We start from the raw sequence: 22,566 nt of genomic DNA, 5'->3' as shown, positions 1-22,566 counted from the left end.
CTTCTAAGTTTCTAAAGTACTCAGTAGATGTTTGGCCACTGTTTTCTTTTATAAAAGCCCAAATCTTAAGTTCCTGAGTAAAAACTGCAAGTGGAGGGAGATATTTGGAAAAAATATTTGTTAGCCTACATCTCTGTGTTAATAACAATACTATAAAAAGTGTCATTTAATTAAAGTTCTTAATTAAAGTGCTTTTTAATATATATCTGTATAAAAAGTAAATGGACAGATTATGATTAAATACAAATAAATAAAACAAAACACTACTGGGAGTATGGTATGAAGCCTTCTCCAGGCAAAGGAATTAGAAAATTTCCAAACCAAAGAGCATACATTTCTTCTTTTTATTTCTATGTCCCATACTCAACCAAGCAGTGAGGCTAAACATGTGCTGCTGATATGTTCTATAAACCACACTACCCTGTAGAAGCGCAGCTAAAGTGCTATACTGGAATCTACACTTTTTCCGAGCAACAGATACATATTTACTGGAATATAAAGAACATGGTTTGATGGAACAAAAAGAGCATGGACTTTGTGTCAAGCAAAGTTATATGACCTCTCCATGCCTCACTGTCCTCATCTGCACAGTGGGGACTATTAACATCCACTGGTTGATGCAAGGATTCTATGAATGACAAAGGATGGAAAGTAACAGGCCCTGTTCCAGGATCACCCTGTAAGGAACAGGAGAGTCCAATGTCATATCTCTTACAAACTGAAATAATTTCCTAAAAATAGAATACTAATTTTGCACTAATTTTTGACTTTTATATCCATGGTGCCATTCTGCCAATTGGATTGGAACAAGGAGATGTATAATTAATCAGAACCTGAATTTGTTGTTGGTTTGTTTTTATTTATTTATTTATTTTTGAGTGGGAGCAATTCTCAAAAAGATAAGAATGTACTGTTAACCAGGTATGGCAGTAAGTATAAAGAATGTTAGGACCAGCATCACATTCTTAATTTAACCCTTCTTTAAACTATTAATTACCATTTCAGGTTTTCTGTTGATTTTCTATGAGGCACTCACATATGGGACAGGATACAGAAAGTCCAATCAGAAACCTGAATCCATTTAATTAGAAACCAGAATCTCATATCTCATGAAACACATGCTTAAGCAGCAAAGGGCAAAAGGTTACTAAAAAAAACTGATAGTATCAGGACCATATGTGAAATAAATAGGATTTTAAGAGACCTGGGAATGAAAGCCAAATGAAACTAAAATTCACAGCAAAAGATGCCTTATACACGAGGAATGTGAGCCCTGAATTTTCACACACTATTGGTGGGAGTATAAAGTGCTAACATGTATCAAAATCCTAAAAGTTAGGCAAACTTTTTGACCAAATAACTATACGTCCATCATTTAGTTTGTGTAAATAATTTAGGGTATGGGCAAAAATTCAGATACAGAGACGTTAGTTGCAGCATTCTTTAAAACAACGGAGACAACCTGAGTATTCAAAACTAGAGGACTGGGGATATAAGTCATGGTACATAGTAGGGGTCCGCAACCCCCGGGGCCTCGGACCACTACTGGTCCGCAGCCTGTCAGGAACCGGGCCGCAGAACAGGAGGTGAGCGGCGGGCAAGGGATTGAAGCGTCATCTGCGGCTCTCCATCGCTGGAATTACGGCCTGAACCATTCCCCACCCACCCCCATCTGTGGAAAAATTTTCTTCCACGAAAGCCGTCCTTGGTGCCAAAAAGGTTGGGGACCGCTGGTCTACTATGGGGCAGAAAATTGTACAGCCTACAAATATGATAAATAAAGATGTTTACTATGTATTTTTGGGTGGGGGGGAAAAAGGCTATAAAACAATATGCATTGTATGAACACAGTTTTGTAATTTAGAAAAGTATAAAATAATTTAAAAGTATGTACAAAAAGATTACAAAGATAGAAGCCAGAATCTAATATAGTGGTTGTTTTAGGGCAGTAATATCAGTGTTTTCATATTTTTCTTTCAGCTTAACTGAATTTTCTTATTTTTTCCCAATGAACATGAATTAGTAGTTGTATTCCAGAAAAAGGAAAGAAACCCAGCAAATTAAGACTGAATGTGCCAAGAAATGGCATGGTTTCATATTTCTGAACATCTATTATATATCAGTCTTTCCAAACCTCCAGAAAGCAAGATCATGGTAATCAACTTTACTTCGCAAAACGTAAAACTGGTATTTATGGTGACAGGAAGCCAAACAGGACTAAAAAACACAGAAAGTTAACTCTCACAAAACAAAACAATATGGAGACGTATTGTATAGCATAAAAAAATAACAGGCTTTGAAGCACATAATAGGTGATGAATAGAAACTGGCTCTAAATGAAGGAAATGTCATGAAAAAGAACAGAAGGAGAGGCTTCAGCTAAGCAGTGAGGATGTTTGCAAGGACTGACCTTGAGGGTAGACCACTGCGGTCAGCGCGGATAGTTTATCCTGTGGGCACACATTACAGAAAGGGTGAGTAATCACCGCTCTCCACTGGCCACTTAGATGCATTGGTCTGCGAGACACAGGAGTCTGTCTGGAACGTGACAGGGAAAGTTGATGGTGGGAACGCACGGAGTCAATGGTTTACAGAGGCGGCAACCCTCACACCGTGGGAGGAAAAAAGGTTTTGATTAATTGGCTGATTCCAAGGGCTTATTTTCTTTACCCTGGTACTACCATTAAAATGATGGCTGAATTCATTTTGATCTCTTGTCACTGTCTCCTTCTGCTGATTTTTGCTTCAGAGGCTTCCTCTACTGCTTTTTTTGGGGGGCAAGGGTGGGTGTCAAGATAAATATCAATAGCACAGTTAGAATTAAAGCTTATTTTATATAAATAGTCTTGGGGGGAAAAAAGCTTTCTTTTAAGATAAGACATTACCGGAAGCTAACGACATCTGCAGAGGGGCTGAAGGAAGCAGAAAGTGGAAAGCCATTTTGTATTTCTGCCTCTTTGCCATTGGATTGAGTTTTCTCTCACGGCATCTTGAAACCGCTTTCTTGCTTTATGTGTCCTTTGCATTTCTTAGAACCTCTCTATCGTCTGTGCTTAGGAAGTGTAAGCATGTTGATAGTTCATAAAGTGATTTTTTTCCAGTGTGTTAATTTCCCAGGGCCTGGGAGCCTAGGGGATTGTTACGGGATGCTCCCAACTTCTAATGATAATTATTTGCTTTCCAGGATATTCAGAATTTGAGAGGATCACTTTGGAGCACACTGATGGCCAGAGGAGCGATGGGTGACATTCTAGGGATGGGGGAGTGGTCAGGTGGAAAGGCCACAGATGCCAAGACCGCCTGGATAACTCTAAGGAGGGAGGAAGACTTCCTTCCTTGCATCCCCTCCCACTTACTCAATAGCTGAACTTCTACCATGAAAATGGCATCTCTGTGATTTGATTCCATTTTATTAAGCTGCAGATACAAAGACAACTGTGACATGATACTTGTCACACTGTCTAATGGAAGAATAGTTTTGAAAACTACTAAAAGGAGAACACCATTTCTGGAGAGGGACAATTCTTTAAGATATTATTAGTCATTCTATTCTTTAATGCAGATGGATGGCTATAACTACCCTTTGTGAGATCCTAATTTGGAAAGGGAACAGGAGCAGGAAGACTTTAGTTGTCTAAAGGAAGGGAGGGTAGGAACGGGCAGAGGAAGAGAGGGAGAGAGAGACTCTGAGGATGAGAATATGAATGGATAAATGAACAAGAGGTGGAAGCAGGAACTGTCAGCAGGCTTCAAAATTTGGAATAGCAATGGACCTTGTACTTGACCAATCTCTTCCATTAATACCCCCATCAGATAATTCCATCCACTATCCCTCTCCCTCCAGCTGATAAACTTTCCCCAGAATTCAAATATATAGAAGTTTGCAATAGCTGTAAGTAAAATCCACAATTCTAAGTCCTTCTGATCTGTTGGTACTGCCAAAGGAAGGTATAGCGCTCTACCCCTGGCTGAAGCCATCCATTCATGGGCCTAAGACATTGGGAAACCCTGTCTCCCTGGGCATGTAGGACTCTTCCCTAGGTCTGCAGCCTGGGTCTTCTGGAGTCTTCTTAGCCTTTCCTTCATCTGAAGGAGACGACTCCAACTGAGTCTACTAAAGTCTGCCCATCCAGATAAGAAGTGAAATCCTTTATCCAACGACCAGATGTGTGGTCTATGAGAAGACAAAACATCTGGCCTGCTGGAATCATTGAGTTGCTGGCAAGCTCTGCTCAGCTTTCTTACAGGAAGGAGTGGCAGGCACCCTGAAGATCAAGCTAGGATCTATGAAGTTCAAAGAAAAAACTGTGTTGAAGTTCAGATTGAAAAATATGAATCACAGGGAGGAAGTAATTCTTTTTCACCTCAACTTGCCAGAATCCTGAGCTGGTCTCCAGGCCTGGGGCACATAGGTTGGCACCTCTTCTTTAGAGAGGGGTGAATGAAGCCAAGTTCACATGCATTTACATTTCCAAACATAATCATTATTACAATGTTGACAATTATACCTGGGCTTCACGGAGGTCACTGAATCTTTCAAAGGCTCTATCTCAGCAGTTCCACATGAATGGCAATTCTTATTTAAACATTTTTTAGAAAGGAAACAAAACAAACAAATGAAAAGAGCACCTGGAGAGGCCAAGTGACATTGTTTGAGGATGTACAACAACCATGCACAGAGGTTAAGACCACATGGATTCCCTCAGGCATGTGATGACAGGTAAGATTCAGGTCTCTGGCACCTGGGGGCTTTCTTTACTAGATTACAGTGTCTCCTAAAAATAGTCAGGAGAGGCACATAATTCCTCGGGTCGAATAGGAGACATGAACTTGTCTTTAAGATTTTGTGGGCCTTGCAGCTGCTACTCAAGTCAACAATTCCAATTTTTGATCTACCATATCTTAGATCCTGTTCCAGAATATTAAGGGAAAATATTATGTAGTGAAGAAGATGTCAGTGTGGGATGAAGCTCAGTTTCCACTTAGGAGAAGAAGTGAGTGGAAACTTCTCAGAGCTAGAAACTCCAGATTTGACTAAGATGTCAATAAGGTGCCACAAGGCATGGTATGAAGTATCTGATAAAGCAGCCGGATCTTGTCACACTACTCTGTTTCAGTGGCAGACTGTCTCCTGATTTGTGACCAATGACATTTCTTTTCAGAAAATTCACCTTTGAACATTTAAGAAGCCAAATTTTTTTTCAAGAAAAAAGAAAAAAAAATTAGACTAAAGTAGAAAAAGAATGAAAATCAACAGAGGATATAATCCAGAGAGACCTTGATTTCCATTCTGCTTCTGCCCCTTATTAACTGTAGTCTTGGGCAAACTTCTTAAAAACTCTCTGAGCCTGGGTTTCCTCATATATAACACAGGAATAGAAAGCCTTATTCCCGCAGGCAGGGAGACTGTCAAGATTCAATGAGGTGTCTTCATCTGCTTGGGCTGCCATAACAAAATACCACAGATTGGGTGTTTAAACAATAGAAATTCATTTTCTCACAGTTCTGGAGGCACTAAGATCAAGGTGCCAGCATGGCTGAGCTCTGGTGAGGGCTCCCTTCCCGGCTTGCAGATGGCCACCTTTTTGCCGTGTCCTCACATGGCAGAGAAAAAGCAAGCTCTGGTGTCTCATCGCATCAGGGCACTAATCTCACCATAAAGGTCCCACCCTCATTTCCTCATCTAATCGAAATCACCTCCCAAAGGCCACATCTCCAAATACCATCACACTGTGGGGTTAGGGATTCAAATTTGAATTTTGAGGGGACAGAAACTTCCAGTCCATAATATGCATTAACCTACGCAGGGCCTTAGTAAGCATCTCTACTGTTTTGTTCTGGCAATTATGCTTTGTCCCAGGAAGTGCAAGGCAACTAGTTATGAGAACATCTTCATAAATCAACACATTAAAATAATAACTGACAAGTCACTGACATTTCAACAATAAATAAACATCTCCACGTGATGTTTCTGAGACAGCACCAGAAAATCCAGAAAAAAGTTGAAAACTCAACTCTACCATCTTTATTTAAAAACTCCAGTTAAGATCCACAAGCATTCATGAGTGGGTTCAATTCTTTGGAAGGGATATTTCACAAGCATCAATTTGAGAGGCTTGGCAGGGTGCCGTGCACCACACTTCCCAAAATGTGGCACAAAGAGCACAGATATTGGTATCAGACTCTTGCATGTGACCACTTCCAATAGTGTACACTTGAGTTCCGTAATCTTTCTGGATCTCTGTTGCCTGTGTGGGTTGTGAGAGGTAGCAGGAAGGTTATATGAAAAGCACCTAGCATAGTTCTTGGTACATAAGAGGGTCACAATAAATAAGGTTCTCATTACTGGGCTACTGGTGGAAAACCTGGCTTCTAGTCCTGACTTTGAGACCGTGGGCAAGTCACTTAAGCTCTCCGGTGACTCAGCTGAACAAATATTTCTTCAACTTTCAGTTACAACTTGGGAGCCAGACTTCTTGGTTCTGGCATTTACTAGCTGCTTCAACGTAAGCCAAGTTATTTAACTTCTTTTTGCCTCAGGTTCTTCAACTATAAAATGGGAATTATAGAGCTGCTGCGGGACTGAACGTACATTCCCGGTCCAGAGAAAGAACTCATAATGTGCTCCTGATCATTATTACAGATAAAGAAATGGAGTGGAAGCAGAACGGTCAGGTTACAGAACTAGTTGGAAGTCAAGTGAGGGTTGACTTCAGAGCTTGTGCCTTCAGCCGTAAACTATACTGCTTCTCTACCTTTTTGTAAACCTGTTGTTAATCCTACTATTTTACCACTCAAAGTCTCTCCATAAAACCCACATGTGAAATGTCTTTTTCAATTCAGTGGTAGGAAAAGCTTTGTCTCCTAAAGAAACTAGTATGCTTCCTCTTTTTGAAAATAAGAATTATGTAACTTATCATGGGTTCTTTTTTGTCTCGGCTGCCAGGAAGCTCAGAGTCAAACTGTCTGCTCCATCATTGCCATCGAGTTGTTTCCTTCTTCCGATATCTTTGTTCCTTATTTTTTCTTCTAACTCCATTTTACTAACATTTCCATTTGTGTACCTTGCTGAAAGAGACCTCAGAGGTATTTGAAAAGTGGTGGATGGAGATGAAAGAAGCAAATACAAATCAGAAATTCACATGAAAAATTTGTTTTGTACCTTACCTGCTTCGCTTGCTAAAAGAAAAATGGTCAAGGGGAAATTCAAATGAAATAATATAAGAGCTATTTTGAAGGAGAAAAAAAGAAAACCAACAGAAAGACAGAACGACTGACAGTAATGGAGGCCAAGTCAAATGAAAACTGCAAAAAATATGTGAGGCTAGAAGTGTTTGTGCTTTCCCTGGCTGGAACCTATCATTTCTTAATTATATCCTGTGTGTGCTTTGCAAGACATGAGCTGCTGTCAAGAGGAAGGACAGCCCCAGACAGGGGAGGGGCCATGGCCCACCCCTTGGTCCTCACGTACCTGTACAGAAGCGAAATCCCCCGAGGCACAGGCCCCCAGAATAGCAGCACCCACGAGAACAGACTCCACCTCTTGCGACAGGACCACAGGCATGCCTGCGCAGGACAAGGCCACACCTTGGTTAGGGAGTAGTAGGGCCAGGGGCCACGCGGGGAGCCGGCCAGCAGCTCCAGCAGCACAAACACCTGATGCAGAGGCAGCAGCAGTGCTCCACCCCTCCCCCTTGCAGTTCCCTGTTCTTTGGGATTACCTGGTTCTAAAGGATTTCACTGCCTCTGCCTGCTGCTGCAGTAGCCAAGGGTCCCCTGGAAGCCAGCACCATATATCTATATATGTATCTATATCTATATTTATCTATCTATCTATCTATTTATCAATCATCTATCTATCTATCTATACGTATCTGAACTCAGGAGACCTTTCTGCCCAGGTTTTCCAGGCTTCTGCTAGCTGCTACCTGCCATTTTAAGCAGTTAAACAAACATTTACGAAGTGCTCTGTGGGGCCAGTGATATAGAGATGAATAAGACTGTCCTGCTATTCAGGTCTCAAAGGGGAGATGGATGAGAGAGAGATAAAGGCCACACAGGGGGTTGGGTCTCCAACTGAGATGCACTAAGGAAAGGGAAGTAGTGAGAGAGGGTGTGATGAATCCTTCCTTCAGGGGCCTCAGAGTACAAGCCAAAGCCCTTACCAAGGCTGACAAGGCCCTCCAGGATCCGTGCCACTTCTCCCACCCTGACTGGCTTCCCCACTCCTCTGGGCCACACTGCCCGGCCTCCTTGCCCTTTCTTGAATCTGCTTCAGGGCCCTTGCTTGTGCTGTTCCTTCTGTCTGGGTCACTTGCTTCCAGATGTCCCCATGGCAACTCCCTCCTGCAAGTCTGTGCAAACATCCCTCCCCACTGCAGCTTTCCTGACCATCTGAAGTGAAATGACAACTTACCCACAACATCCCTTACCCGCCTCATGATTTCCTCATTGCCTTCCAACACCGTGCTATTACTTCTCTTGTTTACTGTCTGTCTTGCCTGCTAGAACCTAAGCTCCATGAGGGCAGGGACTCTTTGTCCACTGCTGAATCCCTGGAATTGAGAGCGGTGTCTAGCACATTGTAACTGCTTACGTGATGAACGAATGAATTTTCGAGATGGGGAAGGGGGTCAGAGCAGGGGAGCTCAGGATTAAACAAGCATTTGAAGGATGAGTAGGGGTCCACCAGGCAGGGAGGAACACTCCACATGACAACTCCCAGAGGCTGAAGGTTCACAGTGGACTTAAGGTGAATAGGAATAATTTAGAATTCTTAGTATTTTATATGTGTGTGTATATGAAATGAAACGTACATAAAATATAAATATATTTGCTAATCAGGAGATGGCAGCAAACTCCACAGAGGTAAGCTCTGTGGCCAGACCTGTGAGATCTTCCTCTACTCAAGACATTATTTTTCCAAAGACTGGATTTCTCTTCCTATCTTTTCTGGCAAGAGTTCCCTGACACATCCTCCTCTGTGCTCCCACCATCTCCTAACTCACTGTCTTACTCCAGGGCTGGGGCAGCTGCCCCAGCCATCCCAGACGAAGGGGGTTGGGGGAAGAATTCCCACACATATCCCAGTGGACTTAGGAATACCAGCCCCATATTGCAGGGCCAGCACTGGAGACTTTGCTGACAAGTATCAGGTGGGGTGGGGTCTCTGGGAAAAGCGCAGACCTGGTTCCACTAGCCCTGTGTCTTTCAGCAAGTCACTTAAACCCTTTAGCCTCAGTTTCTCCCTGTGTAAAATGGGGATGATAACAGGTTTGCTGTGAGGATCCATGAAAAAGGGCACATATGGGGCTTAACACATTTCCTGGTCTATGATAAGCCCCTGAGAGTGGTGGCCTCTATTGTTAGGATGAATCTCAGTGAGGGGTGAAGCCCTCCTCCATGCACTCCATCTGGGTTGGAAAGTGGACCACAGGGAAAGGATGGGGTAGGTTGCCCATCAACCATCCAGAGGGGCAGGAAAGACACCAGGCCACGTGGAAGGGTTGTGCTGGTTGCATCAGGAGAGAGCACCGCAAGCCTCTGCAGAGTCTGGGGATCATGGGGATGGGGGTGTGACCATGACCATCCCATGGCCCTGGGACTTTTTAGAAGACAGCACTCCACATGCTGTTTGCCTCCTAGCCCTCCTTACCCTGTCAGAGCTTCACTGCTCTGAGCAGGGAGGAACTACTCACAGGCCCCTCTCCTTGGGAACGGGCAACCAGAGGAGCCGGGTGGATCCCCCATCAGCTCTCCAGTTGCAGCCCAAAGTGCTCTGGAGCCAAGCTGCCAGGGTTTGAATTCTGGCTTCCTCCCTGCCTTAGCTGTGTGATCCTAGGCAAGTTACTTAACCCCTCTGTGCCTGTTTTCCCAGATGCAAAATGAGGTTAAACTTCCATTGATCTCACAGAGTTGCTGTGAGGGTTAAAAGTGCTTAGAGGAGGCACTAAATTGGCATTAGCTATTATGATTCTTAATGTTTACCGTATCTCAGTTATTCCCACCCTCTTCGCACCTCGGCCCCAACACCTGTTCTGGGTCCTGGGACACTGCCGTGTGGACCAAGTCTGTAGCCCCTTTGTCCTCCGGCCACATCCTGGACTGAGCTCGTCTCCAGCCACGAGGCCCCTCTTCACATAGCCCCTCAGTCTCAGGTGGGTCACCTCCTGCCCCAGCCCCTGCAAGCCTAGGGGTGGTCAGACTGCGGGCAGCCCCACGGTACCACCTGGTGACCGGGGTTTCCCTCAACCCTGCCCACACCTCTGTAAATAGACCCTTTATTCGACTGTTCTCCAGTTAATCCAATCTGAGTGTGTCATCTGTTCTCTGCCTGGAACTGACTCACGCTGCCACCAACGTCCTCTGGGTACCCCGTCCTCGCTGGACAGTGGTCAGAGCACGAGAGCACTTTTCTGTTTGTAATGGCCCTCTTGGCAGGACGTTATTGTTCTTCTTTGCATGCTCGCGCCAAGCTCAGCATGTGTACTCAGAGAATGAATACATGAAGGAGTAAATGAGTGAAATAATGAATAAGGCGGGAAGAGGGAAACCCCTAAGGAAACTGCCAGAATTCTACAAAACAAAATTTAGGAGGAACATTTAGTCCCAAGTCAGTGAGGGAAACCTACAATTACTTAGTACACACCAAGTATTTCTTGAAACCACAGTTAACTATATGCCCAGGGTACAACGAGATTCTTCCTCCTCACGTAGAGGACATTTCCCAAGTTGGCAAAACCCTACTCTCCCTGCTTGCCCAGAGCAGGAGCAGACTGTTCCCCAAATGGCAAAGATTTGCTTAAAAAATATTTAACTTCTTTTTTTCTGAAATGCACCACCTTTCTGGCGTGGGGCTGCCTTCAGGGAAGAAGTGAGCTAACATTTATTGAACACCTATTTTAAGTGAAGCACAGAGATTGGTGCCCACAAACGTGTGAGTATGTATTCCTCAGCATGATCTATGTGAGGGAAATAATAATATCTCTACCTTTCAGAAGAGGGAAATGAGGCTCAGAGAGGTAAAGCAACTTGCCCAAAGTCACAGAGCTGGTCCCCTGCTCTTTCCATTACTCCACACTATCTCCAAAGCATCTCCCAAATCCCACCGTGTTTTTCACATGTTATTCCTGAGAATCATGTACCAGGTCTATGGTTCTTTCTACAACTTTCTTTGCAGGAAAACTAGAGCAATTACAACGTTTAAAGGCACCAAACACTCTACCTGTACACCCCCGGCTTGTGTGCCCATCTTTTGCAGAAACAAATGCAAATGTGTTCTTTTCTCAGAATGCTGGGTGAAGGAGAGGAAGGGGGCAGCTTTGCCTGGAATGTGAACTATTTTATCTGACGCATTAATGAGTTTAGCAGAACCCAAAGCATTTAAAGGCAGATGCACTTTGCCATCACTTGTCAATCACCGGCTTCCCAAGGCAGAGGAGTTTCAGGCCAAAGAAAAGGCCCCTTTGTCCGGAACTGTAACTGGTCCACAGTCAGAGACAAAGGGTCCAGTTTCAATTGGAATCCAAATAACGATTAACAGCCTTTTCATTCATGAGCCTGAAGGAGAACAGTTTCCAAAGCAGAACTTTCTCTGAAGCCACTGCACCCCTGCTTCTGAGTCAGCTCAGGGGTGTGAGGCCTGGAAGAGAACTCACTTTCATAAAGGCTGGAGCAGCGGTGCAGAGTCAGGACCTGGGTCACACAGGCTACCCTGCTCTTGGGGGCCCTGTTTCCCATTCCCTTGGGTGATGTGTTAGCCAAGGTTGATTTTCTCTCCCCTCCTGAATCCAGGTAGGAAGTTTTGGTGGCTATTTGGAGGCTGGAAATTAAAAAGTCACTCACAGATCAGATTTTAAGTCTGAACCGTACTTGAACAAGCTAGCTGACTTTGAGATAAAATGTAGTCATGGCTTTTCTCCTAGGGAAAATCGAAGGTAATCTGAGCTCCTTTTTACGTCTTTCTTCTTTCTGCCTCAGAATGGCCTACTTCCATAGGTTCTGGACACTTTAGGAAAGGAGTCGTCATCATCAAATGGTTACAAACCGGGCAGAAAAGTTAAGAAACCTGGGTCAGAGCATAGTGTAGGGGACGCTGGGCCTGGACACACCTGGGACAATCCTGGTCCTGCCCCTACTGGGTGTCTGACGTTGGACAGTTAATTTAAGTCACCTTCCTGACCCTGTTTCCTTGTCTGTAAGATGGGGACACCAATTTCTACCTTTTGGTGGTGTGTGCGGATTAAATGTAAATAGGGTGATTCATGTCAACACAGAGCGGGAGCGTGGTTAATGGCAGTCATTTCTATACTTATTTTTATATGTTTACCCTTAGACTGTGTGCTTTTTGATACTGTTCTCTGGCTTGTGCCTCAGCCTCCGTACCTCTAAGATGGGGATCAGTAACTTATTTAGTTTGATCTCACGATGTGCAGGGGGTAAATGTTGCCCATCATGATTGGGAAAGCTCTCACCTGCAGGGATCTGCATGGCCTGGAGGGGGAAGGGAGAGTCAGGGGCAGAAACCTGGACCCACCCAGCTGTCAGAGGTAAGGAATCCAGGGGACAGGGGACAGCAAGAGATCATGATGAATGGAGGCCAGTGGAGGGTGGGCTCAGATGAGACTGGAGGTGGGGCTGTGAGCAGGGTCCAGTTCTCTCCTACTTCCCTATCCTTGGCCAGCCCTGGTGCCTGGCCACCCCGGGATGGGGTAGGGAGGGGGGACATCAGTCCCCAGGAGACACAGGGAGAGAAAGGAGCAAGGGGCATGAGGGCACAGGTCTAGAGGGATGGAAGCCCAGGCCAGCCTCTGGGACAGCAGCAAGCCTCCTGCCTGTGGGGCCCCTTCCTTGGGGCCCAGGGGTCTGCACTACAGATCCTGCTCTGCTTTTGTCTGCTCATATCACAGAGAGATCAGCCCATTACCCTGGATTCTCTCCATCTGTGTCACGATCCCTGATTCTGATGAGCCGAGAAGGAATCACAGGATCTTGGGGTCTTAGGGTCCAAACCCCCATCTGCAGCCAGACACCCGCAGCTTCCACCATGGCTGGGCTCTGCAATCTTTCTTCAAACAGTTTCCTTATCACTTCCTCCAGTCATTTGCTGTGCACCGTCACAGGTCCAAACCAGGGCGAGGTGGCCCATGGTGTTTCCCCAATACCCTGTGCTTTTCTCACTCAGAGCTCTTGCCACACTGGATTTGACATGTCTGCTGTCTGCCTTCTTCTGTCTGCCCCTGAGCTCCCTGGGGGCAGGGATCATGTCTTCATCTCTGTATTTTCAATACGGCCCGCAGTGGGGGGGATCAGAAGAGGTACTCAAGACTGTTGAGTAAATACTTGAATTAAGATCTAGTCCTTGCTGACCTCTCGTGTCTCATTTCTTACCATGACCCGATAGTTAGCTACACATAGAAGTCACTTTCCCCACTGTGACAACCATAGCTGTCTTAAGAAAAAAAATACATTTTAACATAAATACTCAAAATAATTTGGCACACTACTTATATCTTCCTATTCTCTACCCTGTCTAGATCTTGGCCACGCCCATTTGCTGCCAAGCCTACAATGACTTTCTCTTCTTCTTCTTAGACTTACCGGTAATGTCCGCATGCATTTGCACAAAAAGGGGGTTCTTGCCGAGGCCCCCACAGAGGAAAAGGGTGCTGATCGAGTGCCCTGCTGACTCCATGGCCTCTATAATGAGGCGCGTCCCGAACTTAAAGGGAAGAACAGAAGAAGGCATCAGTACGGTAGCAAAGGTAAATTGATCGGGAGCATTTACTAAGTGTTTACCCAGTACTAGATGCCGCACTAGGAGCTCTAGATACACTACCTCAGAAAGTCAGGACTCAAGATTACATTGCCCGTGATCACACCATTATATTAAGTTGCAGAGCGGGAATTCCAACCTGGGCCTGCCTGACTCCAAAATCTTCTGAATCATTGCACCATTTGCTTCTATCAGTAGTTATACAATGTTGACAATGTTAACACGGTGCATATTAACACAGTTCGTTCAAATACATATTTGGTGAGTGTCCATTATGGCCCAGGTCCTCCATGAGGTACGGGGAATGGAGTCATTGGCAGCTCTACTCCAATGATAACAGTTGGAGATCTCTGAGTCAGTTTCCCTTCCCTAAAGAGGAACTAAAGAAGTTTGTTCCTTGGAAATGGCACCAACAAACTCAGCAGCAGAAACATGGAAAGAGGGCTTGAATTGCACAAAGAAGGTAGGACACAAGACTTCAGGCTGGCAAAAGAACCTTTGTTACCACCTGAAACCAGGTAGTGGTTCTAATAAGGAGGCTTCCAGTGCCAGAATCCATTCCCAGTCAGTCCTTAGTGATCTCGGATGATGCAGAAACCACATGCCATATGCTATGGCTTCACCATATTTTCATTTCAGCCCTGTGTCTTCCTTTCTTCTGAAAATGTGTTATCTATCGTTCTTGTCTTGCTCAGTTCACTAAAGTAAAAATTACTGATGCTTGACAAGAGACCGCTACCACAGGGTCATCGAGGTGAATCTTAATGTATAAGTCATTACTTTTAGCTAGGGTATTCGAGTATCTAAAAAATCATAATTTCCTAGGAAGTTCGAAAACTGGAAGTCCAAAAATCATCATTTTTTTTTTTTTTTTTGAGAGAAGGATTAAAAACAAAAAAGATGAACTGTGATATGACCTCAGGAGGCAGCCGCATGGCGATGATTGAGAAAGTGGCTCTGGGGAGAAATGAGGGAGAGGGTTTTTTGGTGGCAAGATAGCCCTTGAGATATTCAGGGAGTAAGCAACTTTGGGGGATGACCAAGTCCCAGGTGTGCACATGGGAGTGAGGGGCTGAAGCGGATGGAGAAGGTCAAGGGGGAGGAGGAGGTCAAGAGAGAATACGGAGGTCAAGGATCTGGGAGGCCAGAGATGTTGCCACCACCAAGAAGGCGGGGTTCGGGCTGGACAGAAGAGTATCACAGATTCGCTGAAGGTGTGACAGTGGTGCTGGGAAGACGGTGTTCAGGTGCACAGAGGAGGAGAAGACAGTTCAGCTTGAGGGCATGCAGCACCAGAGGCTTAACCAAAGTAAAGGAAGAGGGTTTGGGAAGTTATCAGGATGCTCCCCTGAGCCCCGCGGGGGGCGGGGGGGGGGCGGGATGTAGAAGCTTCTTTCACAGGACTCTCCGGAGAGCTGTCTCCCTGGGGCCAGGGGGTGCCTCTGGGAGAGGCAGCGCTAGAGGGTGATCTGGGGACCAGGGGTGTGTGAAATCCTGATTGCTGTGTAGTAAATGATGAGGGATGGGGGCAGTCCAGAACCAAGATTTCCAGCCCATAGACTTCAGGTTTGTTGAAGTTATTAGTGAATCTGGTAAGAATATGGATTAGGTAAAACTTGGGCCTGCAAAGATCCTCCACAGATGTAGTGTGTTAAAAAAAATTAAAACATGTTGTACCCTATGCGGCCAGACCCTGCTTATTGAACATGGCTGATTACCCCCAGATGTTCTTTCTTACGCTTTTGGGGGGTCATGAACCCTCTTGAGAATATGATAAAACCTACTGACCTCCCCAGAAAAGAGTCATATATAAAATAATATTATAACTAATTTCAGGCGTTCTACAAATGCCCTTACATCTACCATGGATCACTTGGTGTCCGTGGATTCCAGGTAACCCTAGTGTACTCCAGGGGCATGAATCTGCAGGAGATAAGAGCATGGCTTTTGAATTTAAAAAAAGCTGGGATGGCATTCAGGCATTTCACCTATTTCTTGAATCAAATCCATACCTAACCTTTCCATGACTCAATTCTCATTTTAAAAATGGGAAGAATAACACCATATTTTTCATTTGATAACTCCATGGATTGTCTGAAATGCTAACATGCAACAAAAATTTAAAATGTGGTCTTAGACTTGCTGAAATACAGTAACATCTATCTTACAAGTTTGCTGCTGTAGACAGTGTATCTGAAGCTCATAGGAGTGTCCAGTACAGGGAGGGTGTTTAGAAATGAGAGCTAATCTGGTTGTTAGCTCTATGCTAGGCATTCTGCTATGCTCCTTAATATCACCTCTAATTTCATGAAACACTCAAAAACTGCATATTGTTATCCCCATTTAGGATTTCTATAGTTTGCCTAAAGCCATGCAATCTGCCTTAGGGGAGGGGAAGCTGCCTCCCAATATGCGTGGAAATGCCATGCAAAATTGATATTTCTGATGTTTCTAAAATCAGAGACCTGAGGGCTCATGTGATTAGCAGGCCTGAGAGGAGAGTAACACAAAGCACATTCCCTGGGAAAAGGCAAGAAGCAATCCAAACAAGAGGCACTCGCTCCAGAGGGGCTGTGACAGCCTGTCTCTCTCCCATGTGGCATTGTCAGCAGGAATTTCCCACTCGGGCTGCCCGGTTAGTTACAGGGCCTTCCCTTTCGGTGTCCCAGACGCCACTGTGTGAAACACTCCACCCTCCTTAAATGCCCCACCAAAGGGCTTTGTGCTAAAATGATTTTGTGCTCACCTTTCTGGAAAAAATGTTTTCACAGAGAAATTTAAATTAAAATTAGGCTATTCCACTGGGAATGTACAGAACCAAATGCAAATGGAGAGACTTCAAATGCAAATAGTACTTTTTAAGGGTCTATTCTGCAAAGAAAGCTATAGATGAACAGGCTATGAATAAACTGGGTGTTTGACAGTTCCTTCAATTAAGCTTGGTCAAGAGAGAATTTCACTTCATGGAGGGTTTTGCATAGTCCCAAGTTAACTTCATTACAATATCTCTAATTTCATCCCATTCTTACAAAATATCAACCGTAGATATTACTACAGAGAAGAATTTGCTTAACTTTAACTTCACAACAAATAGGTGTAAAGGCTATATTCAGAGTCAATGAACACATTTTTTTTTTCAAGGTGAACATCATGGGAAAATATCTGTTATCAGAATGCTTCATTAAAATGCACATTAAAATGCACAAAGGCACTAAAAGATCAGAATGCCCAGATACTTTTGCAAAACAGACTGAACTCCTCACAGCTCAATTGACTATACAACATAGCCTTATCGAAAAATCTGTCTTAAATTGCCTTCTCTTCATGGTATTATAAAGGTCATTAAAACAATGGACAGAATAAATATGATAGCTTTTAATATATGTACGGCCCATTACATACAAAATTGATTTTCCAAGTGTGTAGTATTTGGGAAAATGCAGTTGGCTTTCTCCCATCCCAGCCCTCCCCAGCCCTCAGCCTGCATTAGGTTTAACCTAATTTATACATTCTTGGACTTCTTACCAGTAAGGGGACCTCTGTGAGACAATCCTGGCCAAATTAATGATGTTGTCTAAGATGTGTCAAATCAAAACTGTTCTCAGGAATGCCTGAAGGCTTATTTCAATCATGTAGCTTTTACAAAGCGATCAAAGAAAATTGCAGCATGGTAACGTGGAAAGAGCAAAAGCCTAGGAGTAGACAGAGGTTCCGATTCTGACTCGACCATACACTAGCTGTTTGACCCTGGCAAGCAGTGTTCCCTCTGTCTGTAAAATGAGGACAATCCCACCTACTGACTGGGTTACTCACAGGTGGGTGTAGTACCCTGTTTGGTGCCTGGCACAGAGAGTGGGTGTCAGTGAGAGGGACCAGTGGTTGTCATCACAGAATGGTGCCCCTTGGCTCATCTGTGTGGTCTCATTCTTCATGTCCCCCTCTTAGCATGGACTCAGAAGGAAGAGCCTCACACAGCTCTGATTTCCCAGGATTATTTATTTTAATGCAAGTGGCTCATTCCACTGTAAGACTTTTCACACAGTGATATTAAGATCAGAATATAAAAGCTCCTCAATTATTGGGAGATTGGGATTGACATAGATACACTAATATGTATAAAATAGATTAACTAATAAGAACTTGCTATATAAAAATAAATAAAATTCAAAAATTCAAAACAAAACAAAAACAAAAAAAGCTCCTCAATTCATCCTGTACCTAGTTTTATTTTAGAAAGCTGTGGGTTCAAATCCCAGCTCTGCCACTTACTAGCTGTATGAAACCGATCAAGTTAATTAACCTCATTGAGGTTTAGATTCTAATCTTCGGAAGGGGGATTATGATACTTCCCTCATAAGGTAAAGTCAGATAACGTATGTAAAATATTTGGCATAGTTCCTGGTACATAATATCCCCAAACTATATTATTTATCAATATTATTATTATCTTTACTGTAAAGCAGGATTGCTAAATAACTGTCTTTATTACTGATGCGTATTTTTGTTCTCCATTTTCATTTTTTCATGGTAGTCAACTCCCGCCATTTTGATAGATGTCAGAATTGTCTTTCTTTGACCAAGTTACCATAAATAAAGCAGGCTGACTGATATTACTGAACTGGACAGGCTGTTAATAAGATAGTTGTTTCAGGAAGGTACAGTCAAATTGGTCTATAAGCTAAGAAGGACTGTTTAATCTAATTGAGTTGGCCAGTTCTGCTCTCTTATTGTGTGTACTTGGTACCTGGATAAATCTAAACATAAGAAAAGCGATTTTGTTGATGACATGGATATACAGAAAAAAATGCATGTAATTCTATTATTTGAAGCAATGAGGATATGAAAGTGGTATGTGGAGAAAGAGACAGAATAGCATATAAATATGTCCATATAGCATGAATAAACAAAAGTACTTTGTTTAAATAGGTATATTTCTGAAAAATAAATTTTGACTCTGAATTCAGTGAACTGATTTTTTCCTTTCTATTGGTCCCCAATTCTCTTTCCAGATCAGCTAAGCCTCACTGGATTAACTGTTATCTTGGGGTTCCTACCAGCTCTGAGATCCTGAAAGGCATGACCCACTCCCTTCAAATGCAATTTCTAACACGCACACACGTGCAAACTTTCGTGTGTGATTACAGGGTTTAGAACCCTTCTGTAGCTCACTCATGGATCACCTCTAGAGAATAAGAGTCCTTGGACAATGATGTTTGGGCTTCTAGGAGTTTGTTTTCATTTTTGATTGATCTTCAGTTTAGAAGCTTCTAACACTTTAAATTCCCCCCTTTCTCCTTCCCTAACCAACCAAACCTCTCATTTGAGCAGCTAATTATAAAAATAAACATTTTCATGCTCCAAGGAAGCTTACTATTTAAAGGAACCCCAGACTGGATCCTTTTGCAAAGTGAACAATACCACGTGTTTTATAAATTTGGACCATCTTAATGCCAGCTCTCCTTAATGCAAGCATACATGGCATCTACTTCCTTGCTTCTATTTAATGAACTTAGAAGACAAATTAGATAGATGGTAAGCATGATGTTCAAAGCTTTTAACCCCTTTTAGCTTTCAGCTATGTGAGGCTACTAGTAAAGCAGGTAAAGACCTTTAGAATTTCCTTCTGCACAGACAAGCATCTATTTTTGGCAAGCTCCCTAGAATCTTTGTCACAAAAGCATATGATGTATCTTGGGGAGTATGTGGTCTAAAGTTTGTTAACAGATTTAAGTCTCTTTAAAAATGGCATTAAATTGTCTTACGGCAATGGCTTGAACTGTGGCCAGGTAGAGAATGGCAAGATCATCGAGGTCCTGAGATAGTTTCAATCCGGTGACCTGTAGGGATGAAGAAAAGAAAAGAAGGAGATGGCGCCATGGTTAGAGATAGTTCCCATGAAACACGTTCAGATGTGTTTTCTTGCCGAAACAAGTTCATATGCAAATCCCCTTTTTGTAAGCTGAACGTGAAGTGACTACTGAATTGTTTAATCTCCAGACCTGGGAAAAAGTATCCCTTCTTCCCCCAAAGAAAATGCCTTGCCTTGGATTAAAGAAAAATAAAACAAATACTATAAGGAGATTTTTTTTTTTAGGAGATTGTGTTTGATATTTCTTAGCATGGAATTAAATATGTTTCTTCTTTAAAAACATTCTTTTATTACAAACACCTATTCTTTTTGGCTTATAGAGATGAACACGTAGCAGTGGCACTCTAGTAAAAGGTGATTATTCCTAGTTCTGCTACTGTCAGAATTCAGTGGACCAGCATCCAGGAGGTATTCAGAGTAAAATAACATGTCTACTATAAATGTGATACCTACTAGGGGATAATTTAGAATCTGTGGTTTACCAGGGAATCCCATTAGAGTCAATCGGAACCACATGCTTATATGGAGTATGTCAATTTCTGAGAGATTCCAGAACTGAACAGGATGTTGGATTTGGGTGGTTTCAAGACTTGTTCACAGTCTCACTTTCATGTCTCCCATGCATGAAGGTGTCCGCTTGGGACATTTCTAGAGGGTGAAGACTGCTGGTTTCTTCAAGCCTAGTCTGAAGTTGGTGGGCATCAATGCCAGAGTTCACTTTAGATTTTCATTACAAAATTAATTCATGTAACATACTTTTTCTCAGGCCCTACAGTGTATATGGTCCTGAGTTCAATGAGGAGGTGACATGCAGTCTGTACTAAAATAGGAGAGCCTAGTGGTCTACCAAGGTCCCTGTCCTTCATTGCTCCAGCCCCATTTATTATTCTCTCCAGATTCCACCCCCAGGGGGAATTAAGGGGTCAGCCTTGGCCTGTTACAGGGCACAGATACCACTCCACTGCCCAAACCAGAAACCTGGGAACACTTTCCCCTGACTTTTCTCTCCCTTCCAGGATCTAATCAGTCTCCAAGTCCTATACATTTGAGCTCCAGAATCTTTTTTGAAGCCATCCCCTCTCTTTGTCCTCACTGTCACTCACCTCCTTAATCCAGGCCTCCATCGTATCCTTCCCGATTGCTAAAATAGCTCCTGATCAAACCTTCCTGTTTCTAATGGTGCTTGTTCCTCTCTACAAGGGAGCTAGTGCTTATTCTCAAATGCAAACTGATCATGTGAAAAATTCTCCCCCCGTTGCCCTCATTCTGAAGCAGAAGCACCTTCCCTGTCTTCTATGAGTGATTCTGCCCGGGGTCAGCCCTGCTTTCTTCGCCAGTGTCTAGTATTTCCTGTCCTCACTTAGCAACTTGTGTTCCAGCTGTTCTGATTACTCATCTAAGTTGGCGGAAGGGGGTATTCCTAAATTCAGTAGTGCTACCTGCTGATAGGTTTTTTTTTTTTTTGGAAGATCATGGGGTCAGTCAGTGAGAATAACGGCTTTGATTTGAACACACAGGAGCATGAGAGGTTTGAATGAGAAATCAGAAAGGAGCTCTAAAGATGCATGTTCCCCAGCCAATAACTCTGTGAAGGAACATCTCTCAGAAAGGTCCCTAGAGACCTAAATGAACAATAAGAATGTTAGAACTAGGAGAACACGAGCAACACAGATATCACAGAAGTTCATTTCACAGAGGAGAAAATAATTTGCTTAAGAGAGAGTCCAGACGTTCGTGAAGCCCAAACCTAGGTGTCCCAACAGACTGTTACTCACCACAGTATCTCCCATGCTTGCCACTGCGCCTGGCACATAGTGGCGCTAAGTTAATATTTGCTGAATGTGTAAGTGACACTTCAATGCTCCTTTTTCCTTCTGCACACAATTCTCTCTCCTAACATCCTATCCTTCTCTGTCATATTATACAATTATGAGAGGACAGTATTTACTACCTCAGCCCCTCATATATTCACAGAGGTGGAGGGGTATATTTCCTCCATGCCCCAAGAGAGAAAAACACTGGACCATCACCTCTAGTTGCTTACTGCACGCTCTACCCGCTCCCCCAAACTCCACACTTACCCTTCCTCATCAGAGGAGTGGCTTGTACGAGATTGGAGTAAAAGTAGTCACCCTGTAGCTCATATGGAGTCTTCGTGTGAATTAGAAAAAGGTGCTCCCTCCAGATGGACTAAATGCAAAAGGCATCCCATCTGGAAGAGCGAATTTTAAAAAGGAGCAGAGTGGACAGGATGTCAGCCCTGCCCTATGCCCCCCTCAGCTGAACACCCTGCGTGAGCAACCAGCCCCAGGGCGAGCATTGGTCCTGGGTAAAGATCACTAGTCATAAATGGTCTCTCTTTAACTCATCTCCAAAACTGGCTGGGCCTCAACAGCATCTCTGTTGATGGTCTGTTGGGAAAGTTGATTGGGCCACAGTTTAGAGCTCTCCTCCAGAGCCAGCCCAGAAGGTAGGCTGCCTCTGGCCTCCTATCGCTGGTCATCAATGAGATGCGAATCAAGCCATGACCCTCCACGTGGTTGGGTGTGTGTCTGCCTGGCAGACACACATCCATCTACAGGAGGGTCCCGAGTGCCAGAGGTGGATAAACTGTGATGCGGGTAGGGGAGGAATTTGACTTTTTATATAAGAGTCATTCTCCTATGGACTTGAGGATATGGGGAGGGGGAAGGGTAAGCTGTGACAAAGTGAGAGAGTGGCATGGACATATATACACTACCAAACGTAAGGTAGATAGCTAGTGGGAAGCAGCCGCATAGCACAGGGAGATCAGCTCGGTGCTTTGTGACCAACCGCCTGGAGGGGTGGGATAGGGAGGGTGGGAGGGAGGGAGACGCAAGAGGGAAGAGATATGGGAACATATGTATATGTATAACCGATTCACTTTGTTATAAAGCAGAAA

The 22,566-nt window shown here is 43.8% G+C and overlaps 1 protein-coding gene across 7 annotated transcripts in view; it reads right to left on the bottom strand.

Moving 5' to 3' along the window:
* Window positions 1-22,566, bottom strand: part of FGGY (FGGY carbohydrate kinase domain containing) — a 420,429-nt gene that overhangs the window by 77,890 nt on the left and 319,973 nt on the right. For all 7 annotated transcript variants that reach the window (XR_013828299.1, XM_079921233.1, XM_079921234.1 and 4 more), the window contains 3 exons: window positions 19,537-19,611; window positions 13,600-13,720; window positions 7,472-7,566 (listed from right to left, as the gene is read on the bottom strand). Coding sequence is in view for 6 of the 7 variants with exons in the window: in XM_079921233.1 (XP_079777359.1) it covers window positions 7,472-7,566; window positions 13,600-13,720; window positions 19,537-19,611 (291 nt within the window). In the remaining variant the exon portion in view is untranslated. The remainder of the gene's footprint in view (window positions 1-7,471; window positions 7,567-13,599; window positions 13,721-19,536; window positions 19,612-22,566) is intronic.

This window comes from Stenella coeruleoalba (assembly GCF_951394435.1).
Source record: "Stenella coeruleoalba genome assembly, chromosome: 1".
Classification (NCBI taxonomy): domain Eukaryota; kingdom Metazoa; phylum Chordata; class Mammalia; order Artiodactyla; family Delphinidae; genus Stenella; species Stenella coeruleoalba.
This window is presented reverse-complemented; position numbering and strand designations above follow the sequence as displayed.